Source organism: Accipiter gentilis, chromosome 32, assembly GCF_929443795.1.
Source record: "Accipiter gentilis chromosome 32, bAccGen1.1, whole genome shotgun sequence".
Classification (NCBI taxonomy): domain Eukaryota; kingdom Metazoa; phylum Chordata; class Aves; order Accipitriformes; family Accipitridae; genus Astur; species Astur gentilis.
The window spans coordinates 4374594-4391613 of record NC_064911.1 but is presented as its reverse complement, the minus strand read 5'-3'; the positions used below and the strand labels follow the sequence as shown (position 1 = coordinate 4391613).

Genomic DNA, 17020 nt, shown 5'->3' with positions numbered 1-17020 from the left:
GTGGCACTGCAATAGATGACCTTAGCCATGCCCAGCCTCAGTGCCAGTCACAACTAGATTCCTGACTTCTCTGCAGGGCAGAAAGAAGGAATACAAGATGTCCAAGAGGTATTTATTTGTATGAACTAACTTTGCCTAAGAGGAAAAAGCAGCCTAGGTTTTCTCTGTAGTCGTTGTAAGAGTCGGTCAGAAAATCAGCATTGTCTCAACATTGTCGTCAGGAACATGAACAGTATGCTACCTGACAACGGCCTCTTTGGAGCGCAGTGGCCAGTCCCAAGGATGGAATGTGCGGTACAAGGTTCCTGGAAGGTACCTGGCTGGAACCGTTAGAGATAACCGCATAGCTACTGTCAAAAAGGATGGATTGCAACTGTTGCCATAACATCGATGAAGAAATCATGAACTTTAGACGAACTTTGCTTCATTATGATACCAAAACACACCTCCTGGTCGAAGGCTGCCCGCCTCCAAGATTTACCACGCCTCAGACACTGACCCCGTGCCTGCGTGATAGCCTCACTCGAGAAGGGCGTAGATATGATAATTGTATTCTGAGAAGGGTGGAGATATGATGATTGTATTCTGAGAAGGGCAGAGACTCCTGAGGCAGAGGTGGAGCAAGGTGTGTTACTAAGCAAAAAAGATGACTTCTGAACAATGGAAGGTTGAAGCTTCCCCACCAAGGACCACAACAATCAACGATGCAGCACCAGCTGGACCCGGGACTGTTAGGACGTCGTGAGATCAGCGGTGGTAGCTATAACCTCTCTTTCTCCTCTCTCTAAACTTAACTTTACTTTTCTCCTTTCTTTCACCCGTCTCTAACTATTGCGTGCCTCCTCACAGGCAATACAATAAAGTTTTACTGTGTGATTCCTGCTATCCCCTTTGGTGTTGGTCACCTTAATTTTGCACTTTCGAGATTGTAGCAAACGAACCATCAGGAGTCCACTGAGTAGACCGTGACAGTCGTCAAGGAAAGAGATGCTCTTCCAGAGAAGAATCCCAGGCAGTTGCCTTCTGAAGGAGCTACTGTCTTGGGAGAGCCCGGGGAATTGGCCTTATGGGGCTAGAATTGGAGCTTCTGAATACCTCATCACCCCTTGTCACTTAGTCCTTTTATCTAACTGTAACTGATTTACTGGGTCTTAGCCTATTAAATAACAAAATGCTGGAAAAACCCCAAATCCCCAAGAACAGTTGTGTAGCGATGTGTGAGCAAAAGCTGTAGACATTAATGGCTTAGCTGAGTTTTAGTCAGGTTAATACGAAATGAGGTGAACAAAACATGTCAGAGGTGAGAAGTCAGAAGCGAAAAATGAGCTGGGCTTTTCCTTTCCATAGCGCTGTGGATTCTTCCTATCCCTGTTGCACTTCATGAAATTTGACCTAAAGTTCCTTCTATGTGTGGAGGAAGAACCTTGTTTGTCTGTGGCAGGTTCCTTCAACTGATGTGGATCATGCCTGGAGGTGAACACGCTCCACGTTTACTGCAAGTCAGGTCTCAATGAGCACCACATCTAGGAGCTCTGAAGTACAGCTTACCACCGTCTTTTTAGTCATAAACCCTCTTCTGAGGTCAGAAGAGTGAAATTTAGCAAAGGAAATAGGAGTCATCCAAGAAATGCCTTGCCTGGTGCATCGAGCTAAATCTGCCTTCTAACAGTCACTGAACATACAGCTTCCCCTGTCCTCCTCACAGGGCGTTGAACAGCCTCGCTGAGGTTTCTCAGGTGCTGTACACGTGAGCTACGGGCCTTACCCCTCCCCTGCTTGCTCTGTCATTACGCATGTGATGTCCAACTGCTTACTGAGGGGGCTTCTGTCTCTCCCATCACTGTGGTGTCCGCATACCATAATCCTAATTTAAGAGCTGAGGGAAATATAAGGACAATGCAGCTAAGCGATTTAACCTGAGGTGAGAAGTCAGCAGTGAAGCATTAATCACAGTCCTCCACAAGGTCAAATCATTATTTAACATTACTTTTGAATTCCTTTATAAACAGGAATACAAATGATGCTTTGCTACACTGCACAAATGCACACGCTGGATGCTTGCATGACTGAAGGGAGAGCAGACAAGCAAGCAGACATCAGTGTTAGAGGATGCCCTGGCTACAAGGTTAGCTCTACATGAAATAAGACTTCTGGCACCAGATAATTGAATCTGGATTTCACAGAATGCCTTTCTGCCCTTTCAGGATGATCTTTATTAAATATATTCTGCATTGGAGCCTTCATTTCTGTTCTGTGTGGCATACAATCTCCTAACTTTGTTTACCAAGTTATCTGCATTAGAGTAACACTAGCAACGGAGTAGTCTAATAGCTCTGCCAGCTTGATGTCCTCAGAAAACTGGAGCACCGTATGATTGAGGGTTGAACCTTTGCTAGGATTGTACAGGTCTCTGGACTTTCTGGAAACTTTGGCAACCTGTTGCGATGCAGAGTTGGGGAAAATTCATTCCTATTTCATGCTAGTTGCAGTGCAGCTGGAATCTTAATAATTTTTTCATTTTGGAATTCACTATATAAAGGCTTTTTGACGATAGAAAGTAGGTTAAAGATGGGCTCACATAAACTTAAAACAGCTATTTAAAGACACCACGCTCCATATCATACAAAAGTTAGACAAACAAAGCGGTCAGGACAAATCCTTCCTTTCCCCACGTGGTTGGATGTGTTGAAAGAGGAAGCAGTATTCTGAGAACAGTCTTTCCCTCTCCTCCCATGTGGTAATACAATTGGTTTTGGCAAAGACAGGAGGGGAAACGCTTCCTCTTTTTAAAAGGGGGAACTCAACCTCTCAGAGTTTCAGAGACCATGTTCTTGCACACATTCTTCCTGCTTTAATCTAAAAAGACTATCTCTGCATAGCCAAGATTATTTTTTTCTCTCTCTCCCCCAATCCGGCTTACCAATGAACCTGTAATGAAGTGGCACAGCACATGGGGACTGCCTTATCTGTGCCCTCATCATAACCTTTGAACCAGCTGACTGATTTCAGCCACATTTGATGGACAGTAACTTCCTGCTCTTCTGTGAAAATCAGCCAGTGGATAGATGAAAGCAGCTCTACTAAAAGCGTGAGGAAAAGGCAGGGAAATCTCAACCCTCTTCTCTTCTGACAGCAGCTGGCCAGCCAACTAGCACATGCACTGATCATCTGAGCTATGCTATGTGTTTTATGCCTTCCTGAAAGCCAAAAAAAGAAGCTGCTACTGCGGAAGAAGAGATAGGGAACACACAGGGAACTGAATTTTTACAGTGAGGAGGTATACCAGACACAGGACATCGGCCTTCATTAGGATCAGCACTCACAGTGTACCTTTGGTGAAAGGTGAAGAAAAGCACCAGTGAAAAAAAATGCCTTAAAAAAACCAAAGTGAAAATGCTTCCCTATTTTTTCCATATCCCATGTTAAACCAGAATATAATGAAAATTTAAAAGTGCAGAAGAAACATGTGCAGATTACATATAGCTGGGTGGTACAAAGAATCAACGCCTGCTCTCCTTACATTTTCTGCCTGCAGCAATTCCCAAGAAGTAAATATTTACAAATTAAGTAACAAACCTCAAAACCATAGCAAAAACATTTGCAACTCCCACGTCAAGTTATGATTTGCACACAACTTCTTTCATGGCAAGTTACTTTTGCTGACAGAATTTAATTTTTCACTCTCATTTTCATGTAATAATACATACCAAAAAAATGGCGTCACTCTCAAAATTAGCGCACAGTGCAAAGGTCACACTTTATGCCCCAATGTTGGTGTGGACATAACCTTCGTATGCATGAACATGGCTACGCAGGCGAGATTGTATTAGGTAGCATGGGAGCCACATCAACCCGGATTTACATTTTTTGAATTAAGAATATGTATCAGTAGATAAATAAAATGAACCTACTTTTTAACTCCCACTTTAGCTGCGAAGTTTTCCACAGACTTCAGTGGACTCTGGACCAGGTAGGCAAAATTTAATTAGCCATAGAAAATGCAGCGCAGAAGCTCAGGGGATTGAGCAATACCTGAACATACAGGGCTATCTGGCAGTGCACTGGTATGTTCCCATTATTCTTAGCGATGAAGTATGAGCAACACCTTGCAATGCAAAACACACTGAATATTTGTGTTTGGTTTATTCATACCAAGTTCACACCATCATGATAGCTTTACAGTTTTGCACCAGGTAAAAAAATATTCAATAGAAAGATTACACCAGGAGGGACATCCTTAAGAAATACATACAATTTCTCATTATAAAAAATAAGTCAGATCAGGTCTTTCTTTACAAAACGTGATTTTCTTTTACAAACCTTATACAACATATCATTTTGATTAGCTTTTGCAATAAATAGTTCATCAAAGTTAAATTAACTAGTATTATATATATAATTGCTTTTTAAATTAATGTTGTAATACAGTCCAAGGTATTGCTACAACTTAACAGTAAGCCACTACAAACAGTGGCAAAAATTACGTATCATATAATTCCTCATTTATAGTCAAGTTTTTTGTACTTTAAAAAAATAATATGATTCTCTGAAAAGTCTGTGTATACATCTTCGCATATGAATTTTTACTGTCTTAAGAATGCAGCAATAAGAAAATAAACTCAACAGCCCATTTGTTTTTCTTTTGGTCCGAGTGAAGTACGAGGAGTGCATTTAGGCCTTTTCTGAAGCTGGTACTATTCTTGAATCAGAATCTTCTTGTTCAGAGTCCTGAAGGTGCTCTGTTGTCTTGCTGGCCTCATCCCCAGTCTCATCACTGTTATTTTTGGATTCTTCCGAAATGACAGTTAGCTTGTCATAAAAAAGATGCTCTTCTTGTGGGAGTGGAGAAAAAAACTGCGCACCACTGGGAGGTTTACTCAAAAACTGTGAAGGAAAGAGGAAATGAGAATTAGGCTGCACCAGTCATACTATGTGTTTGCTTAGAAATATGTTTTATATTGTTTTCCACACATCAGTTGGTTTTCTCAATCCTTAGAAGTCCCAGAATAGTGACAATGTAATAACCTCTCTGCTCACTTTAACGTCCTGTGCAAGGTTGAGAAGCAAGTTGGAAGTGCCTTTATTTGCAAGAACATACCCCCGGGGTTAGTGACATCTCTGGAATATAAACTTTCTTAAAAAAATAAAATACATAGGTTTTGTTTGGAAACAAAAACTAAGAATGGTGACTTGACTGTAGGTGAAGGAGTTCACAGAGATATTTGTCAAATAGCTCCAAGAGATGTGAATTGTTCCTGTCATCTCAGAGAGCTGTCTGCTCAGGCATCAAATAGTGATGCTTTAAATGTCAACATAAACCATAACCATTTAGTCAAGTAAAGGAGAGGGAAGGGCATTTGCGGGGCTATGCAGTTCAGTGAGAAAGATGACTTAATTTTAGTACTGAAATATCACAACTTCCTCCCACTCCCTGTTCTATTGGTAGGATGGAACCAGCCTCAAGAATCAACATGGACTTCGCACGATGTCATGACTGTATTTTGAATGTCAACATAAGAACAGCACACCTACTCAGCACAGTAATAACATGTCAACCACTCATTTTGGCAGCTGAAGTGGCAGTTCATTTTATTAGTAGGGGCTGGAGAAGTACAACTGCCTTTTCTTCCTGTGACCTGACCCCTGTCTATTACTTTAGTGCATTTTACGTAAGAAACAAGCTGCTCTATCAGGAGTCCTGTTCACCGTAATTACAAAAATAAATCCTAATATTATTACCATTAGACCTTTTTCTAGCAAACTGTGATTTGAAATGTTCTGTCAGTAACCTGTAATCTCAAACGTTCATGTAGTGAAATCAATGCGCTTGATAAATGGCATTTTAGGTAAGCAGGACTGACCTTTGATTACTGTGATTAACCACTATAACCTAGTAGCACAAAATGAAAATTCTCCCTTTCTTACGAGAAACCTGTAAGAAAAATGAAATTTGACCACATCCTGTACTGATCAGAGCAATGCTACCTTACCAACAGCTGAGCTCCAGGTTCAGCAAACTACGGTGTGCTGGGCATGTGCTCAACTTAAAGCACAAGACAATTGCTAAGTCAGCTGCAAAGCCTTAGTCTGCTAAACTTTAAATGAGTCAAAATGAAAGACCCAGAGAAACCAGGAAACTCAGAAGAGTATAGGTTGCTAACTTTGGCATATGTAACACTCTATAACCTTGATTCTTGGAGGAGATTCCGATACAGCCTTTTTATGCTGCTATATGGGTAAGAAGGTCAGTGACATTCCCCTACAGTAATGGCTAACATTGCTCTCATTTTATCTTGAATTTTCAGACTTCACTACATTCATTACTTAAGTTAAAATTCATTGTTATATTTGTGAAAGAGCTTTGTTTCAGGAGAACAAATGTGCAATTTTAAGTCTAAAATGAGATAGGGGAGACAGATACCTCAGTTGTTTGCTATTTAAAAAGAGGAACTGAAGGTTAACACCTGTTATTCTCTCACTTTAAAATGAAAGAAAACATCTGGTTTCTAAGCCATATAAAGCTTCCTATTACAAATTATGCGGTTGCTCTAGGAATAAAAGTCTATGCCAAGTTGTTAAACTGTTCAGCTTTTATATATTTTTGACCATTCTGTGCAGAACAGTTCAAAATGACAGTATATTAGAATTTATTATACATCCATATACTTCAAAAGGAAGTCTAATTTCACTGCTGCTTACTTATGTCTGTGCAGCGCCACAGAACTTGGTGAAAAAACCTGAGGTAACATTCATGCAGAATTTATGACCTTATAGTGCCAGAAATTAAATATTAAATTAAATATTAAATATTAAACTTCCACTACATTTCTCATGCTGAAAAGTACCTTCCTTTGTCAGCTTTTTCCAAAGTTCATGACTTTTTCATTTACACTTATATGAATGGATTTTTATGTTTGGCAGAAGAGCGAATTTTACCATACATAACAACTATATAACAACAAGTAACCAGCATTGCTCCTTACAGTCTAAAATGCCCTCAGAATAGTCCACACTTTACAGATGGCTAACCATCAGGTCCAAATGAATGAAGGCGAAATAAAAGAAGCTCCAAAGGTTTTGGCACAGAGAGCCTTTGAAAAGCAGGTGGTTCTGCTGAAAAAGCTGATTTTGTGTTAGGTAGAAAACAAACCTCTTTCAAGTGTTGGGGGAAAATATATGAAGGGCAGAAAACATGTTTGGCGAGTCGATAGAGATACAAAAAGGAAAAGAAACAGACAGGAACAGATATTACAACGACCAACATTGATCCTATAAGAACGGCCACAATTATCCACACAGGAGTTACACCTGCAAGAGACAAGAAAAAAAATAATCAAAACTGTGACTATTAATTTCTGAATATATTCTTTTCAAATGATCACTTTCTCTATGGAATAAAAAAACCCACCAACCAAATTATTATAAAATTGTAACTGCAAACATAAGTCTTTGTTTCCAGATGCAAAAGACCTCTTAGCCCTTAAATTTTTAGTTTGAATAGGCTGAGGAAGTTGTCAATAAAGTAAGCTTACAAGCCATTATATTTAGACATTTACAATTACACATACTGGTGACTCTACATGCAATACTAGCCAAATGATTAAAGGAAAAAAGATGAACAGAACCATCCACAAGGTGATACCAAAGCTATTGTACATTCTTTGGTGTTTCACGAGTGTAGGAATTGACACATAACACTACCAGAGTATAGGCTTCCACTTTTCTCTTAAAGAAATCTGTAAAAATGGCAGCAAAGTAAAGACTGCAGGGCACAAAAGTCTGTAAAATTCTAAACTACTGAGCCTTTACAAAAATTTTGTCATGCACGGGGATTTCGTAACAGGCAATGGGAATGAGGAGATATCCATACGTCACTGTATAAATGTTTTAAACCAACCTATGCTTGCTAGGCATTGTTCTAGCCACGAACTAACAAGCAACACCACCACCAAAACCCACCTGCAATTCAACTGCAGTGCATGCAGATAATATACATGTGGGAAAAATAAATGAGGAAACATTTTATGAGGAAAAACACAGGAGAAACAGGTTAGCTCAGTAGCTTCCCCAGGCTTCTGCCGGATGGCTTCCTCATTAACTTGTGTCTGTGCCTCTGATTTTTCGCGTTATCTGAGGGTGTAAGTTAGCTGAAATACACATTATGCATGTGAAAAAGACAGTATCTAGGACCCCGTCCTTTCTCTTAATTAGGGACGTGAAACTCCCTGCTAAGACAACAGTGTCATGGTGGTTATTGCTGGACTCCACAGACAGAAGCTAAGGTGTCATGGCTGGAAAGGAAAGCGCTTTTGGTACTTAAATGCCTTCAAAATGAGAAGGAAAGTATCTAAACAAAATATTTGTTTATATTGTTGATTAATAACTGCTGTGATTCACAGAGAAAGAGGATCATGGCCTAGCCTCATGACAGACACTGGCAATATCACCACAGATGAAGCGGTTACAAATGTACGGAACAAAGGCTTTCATAGAATAATGAATACAGGTGATGGTAGAAGAAATTCACACAGTATGATCAGTGAAGAGCCTATGCTCCATTTAACTCTGATTTGCAGAGTACGAGGAACGCAGAGGCCTCTACAGCAAAGTAAAGCATCATGCCCTTGGTGCCATATTGCTTGTAGTTTTCACTTTGTTTCCAACTCCTCTGCTCCAAAAGCACACAGGTATTAACCACCAAACAATGCTGAAGTAACAAACACATCAACTTTTTGGAAGGTTTACACATTACACCGACTTTCATTTTGAATGGCTTTGCGCATTTCCCAGTTCCCAACAGCGCGTGTCCCATTGTGATGCACCACGTATTACCGTTGTGGGTTGTCTGCTCACAAAGCTCTCTGCTCAGTTCCCCTGTTTTGTTCCACTCAGGGATAACTGCTTGCACTTGAATACAATATATTGTCCATGGCTCCAACTGAGATAATATTTCAGAGTTATGTTTAGTATCTATGTGAGTTACCTAATAACAGAGAAGAATACAAAATATTTGAAAAGCACAAGTCCAGTGAATGGACCAGCTAAGTAATTAAAATTACATTTAGTAGGATAAATCCTAGCAGTTACAGCTGCAATGTGTAAAAGGCTTTTAAAGGCAGAATGAAATGCCCTGCCTGCATCACATAACTGATAACTCTACATTGATTTCAGCTATGGTTAGAGTGTGAGACCATTCACACCACTGACTTTCTGGCTGCTTCTAGCAACATTAATGAAGTTTTAGGCTAAAGAGGCTTACAGAGATGTGATAAATGAGATCTGCTTGCAAAGAGAAACAATTGCTTAACCACATGAGATCAACTAAGAGTGCTCTCACAGGCAAACATAATTCAATTTGAGAGAGAGCAAGTAGGATGGATGATCTAGACAAAACCAAATCAAAACAAAACAAAAAAGACAAAGAAAAAGGCTTGTGGAAGCTACTAGGTGACTGACAGCAGATGCAACTTGCTGTTTAGAGGCATGATTGGTTATGTCCCTGTAACTGTACGGTCTCTGCAGAACATAGGAATCCCTACAACATGCCCCATTACGTAGTAACAGACTCTTTCTCGGGGGTGAGGAGACTATATAGCTAGGTTTCAACATTTTGAGCAAGCGTCCACTTCAAAAAACAACCTATGAAGTTATATAGCCTATGTCTTTTGCTTCTTTGATCCCTATGAAATTTCCCAGACTTCTGCTCTGAAGTGTGCTTTTATCACTTGTAGCTGAAGTTCCTGCTTTCTCTGGTAATCTGCCTAAGTTTGCATCCCGTATGCATAAACACCTTCATTTCTTGTAGTTTGGGAATTGAAAACCAGTCTGGTTTTGGGGAAATGATGATCCCTCATTTTCTGGAATTGAATGCCAAAGAATTTTGCGGTGTAACAAATACAAATCAGAATTATGTAATGGAGTCCTATTATATGAAAACTGTACTATGTACGAAGCACTAATTATACTGTGGCTGGTATCTTCCAGTGAAGGGCTTCCTTTTACCCTGTAATAGAACTCATGACCCTATAATTAATATATTATTTATGATCTTTATCCATGCATTTTTTTATTGAGGAGTCTTTTCAGCCAAGTAACACATCTGTCTGTGGAAGAGGCTGTCCATGAGAGGAAGAAAGCAAATTACAGCTGATACAAATTGAAAAAGTGAAGATGACCACAGTTAATATAAGGCCTCATCCATGGTGACAGTCAAAGCCCAAAGTCCCACGAAGAGCACAAGTATTTTAATGACGTATGATTTGAAACTAAGTCAGCTTATCACCATGATGACAGATACTGCTGATGTTACAGCTTCGAAGTTTACCCTCGCTTGTAAGTGTGAAATACAGAGATTTGGCGAGGAAGACTGCGTCGCAAATAAACACATCACTAAACTGAGGGAATAAACTCTCATAATGTAGCAGTTATTTCTAATTATGGAAAGAGCAAATTATATCCATGCTACTGTTTAACTACACAGCTATCTGCCATTTGCTCTGAGTAGCAGTTCTAGTGACCAGACTTTATTACACCGTAATTAGTAGAGATACATTTTTACTTCAGTACCATTAGCTTTCAGAACTTCATCAGTATGGTATTTTACCAAGAAACGCATTTATCAAAGTCATGGAGTCCCAATACCCAGGAAGCAGAAGTTACCTCTGTATTGCTGCCTTTCTTCCAGTACAGTATTCTGTAATTCCATGAGCCGTAGTATTGCTTTAGAGGCCACCTGTCATGTTCATGTTCAACAAAAGGGCCTATGAAATCCACATGCAGGGACCCAGACTCTGACTTCACTTTTACATCAGGTGGCCCAATGACTGCTGCATATTAGAATGGTGGAAGAGAAGAAAGAACGGAATTCAGTTTCACATTGTTTTCAATTTGGTATTTTTATACAACCCGTAACAATTCACACTTTGAAGAAAGCAATTTCCTTTCATGGGTCAGGCATAAATAAATCCTTTCCTTGTAGAACTGGTCTTAAAAGGGATTTATTTTTGCAGTTACATAACAGACAATATTGCACACTACATTTTCCACACAGTAAATTAACTCAGTTCTCTTTTACCAGCTGTGGTGACTCCTGGGAGAGGAAGGACTATTTCTGTAGGTTATTCCTCACTTCTCCTTCTGGGCCAAGCTGCCACAACATCTGTCTTTTCTGAGTAGACCCTCTAGTGAAGTGTTCTAATGTTTCTTTCATTGTGATAATTTTGAAAAACTGAAGCATCTGAATTATTTCTGCATGTCTTACCAGTTGCTCTCCTTAGACTGAATATTACGTTCTCGCATTTTGTAAATGGCTTGTCCTTATTACGTTTTTGTTCCACTACCTAAACTATTTCATGAGTAGCTTAGTTAGTTATCAACTGTGTTGTGTCAGCAATGAGCTCTCCATTAAAGTCTCCTATAATTACAGCAAATAACTCTGCCTTGGCTGCCTGTACTAAAGTTCTGCCTGGCTACAGTTATGCTATAAAGTGTCTAAGAAAGGAAGAGCTCAATATACAGACAATTTTGCATTCCTCTAGACATATATACTTCTATAACTAAAAATAAAAGAACCCTGCTTGCTGAACCTTACATTCATGTAATGCTCATGAATATGTTCTTGAACTTATGAAAAATAACGTGAGGATGGTCTTGGTTACTCCGGTTTTCTTAGGCTATTCCTACAATACAGTGTGGAATTTATTAAAAAAGCACTAGCATAAATAATAACACAGAAAGGAATATTGAATATTTTTATCACGATGCCTTGCTCAGATCAGCTATGACAACATTAAAAATCCTCATGTCCTCCTCAGAGATTTGGCCAGTTGGCCAGTACTCCCAGGTCTCTCTTTACAGGCAGTTTTATACCCAGAATTTCCCATTCAGGAATAAGCTGCCTTTCCAAAGCCAAGCCTGCTCTGAAGGCCACGTGCTCTTTCAAATATATGTCAAACTACAACTCTGTTAATGATTTACAAGTTTGCTCTCTACTCTGAAAATCCAGCCATACTTTTTGTATTACATTTTCTTTTGGCAAGTAATTTATACTTGCAACGTTGTAATTTTTTTTTCCATGCCATGTTTCAGTGATTCTGTTCTAGGCAAATTAAATTATATCAACATTATGCTTTTGGAGAGATAACCAATAAAAGCATTTTGAAAAAACAAGGCTGTAAACTGTAAAATCACACTCTAATGCACAGAATGATGAAATTCAAGCAAATGGAGGCAGAACAAGGAAAAAAAAATTATTTTCAAAAGTTTTTCCTCAAAGATGAGGTGTAACAGATGCTTCCTGCATGGTCTTGTATTAACAGCTGTGAGGAGAAGAAAAGCCTTGGGTAACATTAACTACATAATTTAAAATAATTTGATTTTGCTTATGAGTGGAATAAGAATGTACAAAACAAGGGACGCTCATGGGTAAAAAAACCACTCTCTCATTCCCGAGCTCAGGTGACAGCAACATGATTAACATCTCTGTTGTGCACTCTAATGCAAGGCAGTGTCTAAATAATCTCACAAAAGACTGTAAAGCTTCACTAAGGGAATGGCAATATTGTGCAATGAAGATTTCTTGACTAAAAATTAATCTTTCTCTGTGAAATTGTTTTTTTGTTTGTTTGGGTTTTAATTTAAAACATAAAAAGAAAGCTTTTTGCCTGACATAGCAATGAAGAAGACGGTAATTGAACTTATTTAGATATACAGGAAGTCTGAATCCTTGAAGAAAAGCTCCCCCGATCTTTATTTTAAGAGAAAAATGTACATTTTTTTAAAACTGCCACAAAAGAGGTTTCAAGTACCAATACTAACATCTAACTATAATAGTGAACCTGCTATACTTTCTGACAGCAACTTCTGCCTTCAAAAAATGAATGTGTAACAACTAAGATTTTATAGTTCAATGTCATGAAATTTAAAAATTATCTGCATGCTATGGCGTTTCTTATGGAGCCAAATTGTAAGGGTGCATTAATAGCAGACAATATTTTTTGTGGAAGATTAGAAAAAGGCTTACTGTCATCCATTGGCTTAAATCTGACGGTTGCCCAGTCTGAATGGTTATTTTCTGACTCTGCTCTGACCTGTAAAACGTAGTCTCCATATGCAGACAATGAAGAGACATCGCACTCTGTGAGTCTCAAGTTTGTGCTCACATTTTCATATGTGTCTCCAGGGAAATTGATGCTGTATGGAAGAGAAACAAAATGTATATGATATAGGAATTATAACTGACTAAATGTCTTTCCTCTCAATTAACTGGAAAAAGTGGCATATGTTTGTTAATACCATCAGTTATGACTCATGAACAAGAAAAATTAGATCCAGTGTATAAGAAACATCAGTACTAGTGTGTACACATACATTAAGCCTTTTATATGCATCTATAAATCTGTTGTAAAGTTAGAGATTAAAATTATGATTCAGTAAATAGATGCCCTTTTCTTGACAGTGGTTACAGAACTTGATTCAACAGACAGTAGTTATCAAACACTATGCATGGCTTTGCTATCTAACGCAGACTTTGTTCAGAACTGGCTTATGATATGCATATAAGGAAGAGCCAGAGAAAATAGAGAAATGACTGGGAACCATTTGTTATATTATGTTCTTTCTGTTTTGCATCAAAAGCCTACCTAGGAACATAGTGATCAACAGGTAATTGCTCCCAGAACCCAGAAAAACCTTCTTTCGACTAAGATGGCCCAAACCCTCAGTTTGTGGGTTTCTCCTCAGCAGATGCCTGCCTGTGGGTGCCATCATCTCTGCTTTACATCCTATCCCTGTCTTGGCCAAAGAATTCACCCTTCAGCAGGTCCGCGAGACCTCTGGCCCATCACACGGTTTCCTTGTCAAGCAGGGAGGCAGGTGGGAAGCTCACTGCTGGGCTGGGGAAGCGGCCAACTTCCTTGGTACAGCCACACAGACCACTTTTCCCAACAGGAAAGACCAACTCGGAAGGACACAGCGGGAAAACCAAATCAAAGCTAAATCAACCCACCAAAACTGACAAAAGGGGACCTCAGAAAACGTGTCCTAAGTTTAAGGCACGGAACGGACAAGCCACCGGCCTGCAGTTCATTGGACATTTCCACTAAGGGCGTAGGCAAGCTGGCTGCATTGGTGGCAGAGCACAAAATGCTGCTGGAGTGAAAGATCAGGTAAGATCCTAATGTTCAGCAGGACTACGTTTCTTGAACCGCAAGTAACAGTTACATGATAGAGAAAAAACACACACAGAACTAATAACAGTGAATGTCAAAATGTGTTTCTGGTTCTAAAAAAAGTATGTACAAAACTGCCTTGGGTGTGACATGTGTAGAAAATGCCTCTGCCCTGTTATTTAGCTCAGACGATAAGCCTCTCTCAAGCCACAAGAAAGGGACAGCTACTGATCTTCCTATAAAAAAGGAAACAAGTTACAAACACACGCAGCTGTAAAAGGTGAATTAAAGAAAGCACAACTCCCCCAGACTTACCTCTTAGATTGGACAGTGTAACTTATATTCCCTTTGTGAAACCTAGGTGCATCCCACTGTAAAGTGCTACGAAGATTAACTGAAATAATTCTTGCATTTTGGGGCTTTGGCACTATTCCAGATACTGTGGGAGCAATCAAAAACAAACAAACGTTTTAGTATGTGTTCCTCCAGTGACTTTGCAGTCATCCAAAACTTAATAACAGCCTTCTTTCTCTCCCTTGCCTCAGACTTCTGAGCTTATGCAACAAACCAAATTAGCCAGCATCAATGATTTCCAGTAAGTACAGTCTTTATGATATCGTCATTTATTATGCATGACTGAGTTGTTACTGCCTAAGACTTAGGGCTCATCAGGCTACGTGCCATGAAGTCTCACTGAGATTGTCAAAATAAGATTTTTCTAAGTACTGCTCCAGTAGAACTATGGAAATAACATGGGTGTGTGGATTTGATTTGGTTTTGGGTTTTTTTGTTTGTTTGTTTGTTTTCCTGAAGAGGAACATGAACAGTCTTTCTACATAGACCTGGGTATAAGACTGAAATAATTTAAAAAAAACCACCACAAGCATGTTTCTATTATCACTGCATGGATTAGCATTACCATTTAAAATGCTTTACTCGGAATTCTGTTAATAAGCCACCCTTTCGAAAAACAGAGATAAGCAAGAAGCACCTTCGAAGGCAAGGGAGCTATTAAATATACCGTACAGATGAATGTATCAATAATTGGCACTCCTTACAACCGATGAAAACACAGTCGTTTTGCTTTATTAAAAATGAATGAAGGAAACCCTAAAGTAGTATTGATGACCAGTTTGTTACTATTATGATCTAATTATTTTAGTATAATTGTTGGTATTGAAACTAAAATAGAAAATATTTTGGTGCGTTATCGCAACACAAACGATCAATGCAAACAAACCCTGTCAGATCAGATTGGTGCTTAAATGTCCCAGGAGTAAAACCTAATGACATACATTCTAAGTTAAATAACCTATTTTATATGTCTACTGTTGATGCCTAAATACACGAAATTGATGTGTCGGTTACCCACCTTCAGCATACGAGAGTTTTAAACCTAAACCCTGCTTAAATAAAAACTATTTCACAGACTCAATTCTTACGATGTTAGCCTTGCACCCAACAAATCAACTCAAGCACGCTTCACATGGGAAAAGCAGAAGCTGCTTGCTCCCCAGCGCCCAGGCCTCCTTGAGAGATGCCGTCCCTGTGCGCAGGTGCCCTCGCCGAGACCTACCTCTGCCCGCGCGCACGCCGTGCCCTCCGCAGGCACCTCTGGCCTCCCGCTCCCACGCCTTCTCCTACCTGCAATACCCCCGGCACGCAGAACGCTAAGGAAGATGAGTGCAGGTAACAGACTGCAAAGACTCAAGTGTGAACAACGCAGCTGAAAAAAAGCCTGGCTAGTGCAAGGTGTCTGATGTCCCCTCTCCTGCACAACCCGGTCCTCGCTACGAAGGACCCTCGCTAGGGCACTGGCCACACTGTGGGGAAGCTCCCTCCAAAGGTCTGAGGTAGGCTTGTAAATTCCCAGTAAAAACCGGGATGCCTTTGAAGGCTTGCTTCTCCGACAGCGTCTTCTACTTGAAAAGCCACCGGGTATTCGGCACTGCGGACCCAAAGAGACGAGAACACGCTTCTGTGGTTTCGTACTTCGTAAGTGAAAGGTTCCTACACGGCCCGCTCACGTCGCGGTCCCGGATACAGCCCGTTTTGGGAAATGAATGGCCCGGGCCACTTGACGCGAGTGCTCTCCGAGGGCTCCGGCCGTGCCCGGAGCAGCACAAGCTCCGCCAGAGGCGGCCGCTTCCCGCTGGGATCTGCGGAGCGAGGTGCCGATCGCTCGTGGCCTTGCTCCCACTCGTGCCTTTCCTCACCGGGACTTGCGCACGCGTCCAAAACCGAAAAGGAAAGTTCCAGTTTCCCAGCACAGACGCAGCCTTCGGGGAGAAAAAAGCGCGACGGCTTTCGGGGCAGCGCGGCCCTCGGGAACGAAGCCGGCCGCCTCTAGCGACCCTCGCTCCCGCCGCCGCCCCGTGCCCCGGCACCCCCCACCCGCCCTCCCCGCGGCGAGAAGGATCCCTCGCCCGGGCGGGCCGGGCCGGGCCCCTCCGCCGCCTCCCGCCTCCCCCCCCCGCCCGCCAGGCCCGGGTCGGACTCACCGCAGAGCAGGAGGCAGCTGCAGAGGGCGCACCGGAGGGCGGCGGCCATGGCGGCTGCCGGCGCGGGCCTCCCCTCAGCAGCGGAGGTGCCGGCGCCGCCGCGCCATGGCACCGGGCGCTGCTGCCCTCGCAGGCCGGGGAGCGGGGCCGCCCCGAAACCCTTCCGCCTTACCCCGACCGGGCGGGGCGGGGCGGGGCGGGGCGGCGTGCGGGCACCGGTCTGACCGCCTCCGAGCGCCGGGGGACATCGCCCGTGCCCCGGTCGGCTCAGCCCAGCTTTTCCTAAAGCCTCCCGCCTTCGCCACGGCTGCGTTCCCCTTTCCAGAAAGAGCACACCCAGCCAGCCCCCGA

At 41.4% G+C, this 17020-nt stretch overlaps 1 protein-coding gene across 1 annotated transcript; it reads right to left on the bottom strand.

The window, feature by feature from the left end:
* Nucleotides 1-4128: 4128 nt before the first annotated feature.
* On the bottom strand, nucleotides 4129-17008 carry IL10RB (interleukin 10 receptor subunit beta). Its single transcript, XM_049835057.1, has 7 exons — nucleotides 16670-17008; nucleotides 14484-14607; nucleotides 13022-13191; nucleotides 10660-10826; nucleotides 8833-8983; nucleotides 7151-7308; nucleotides 4129-4884 (listed from the first exon to the last, which is right to left on the bottom strand). Exons 1-7 carry the CDS (start codon nucleotides 16716-16718, stop codon nucleotides 4672-4674), a joined length of 1032 nt encoding a protein of 343 aa, XP_049691014.1. The 5' UTR covers nucleotides 16719-17008; the 3' UTR covers nucleotides 4129-4671.
* Nucleotides 17009-17020: the final 12 nt, after the last annotated feature.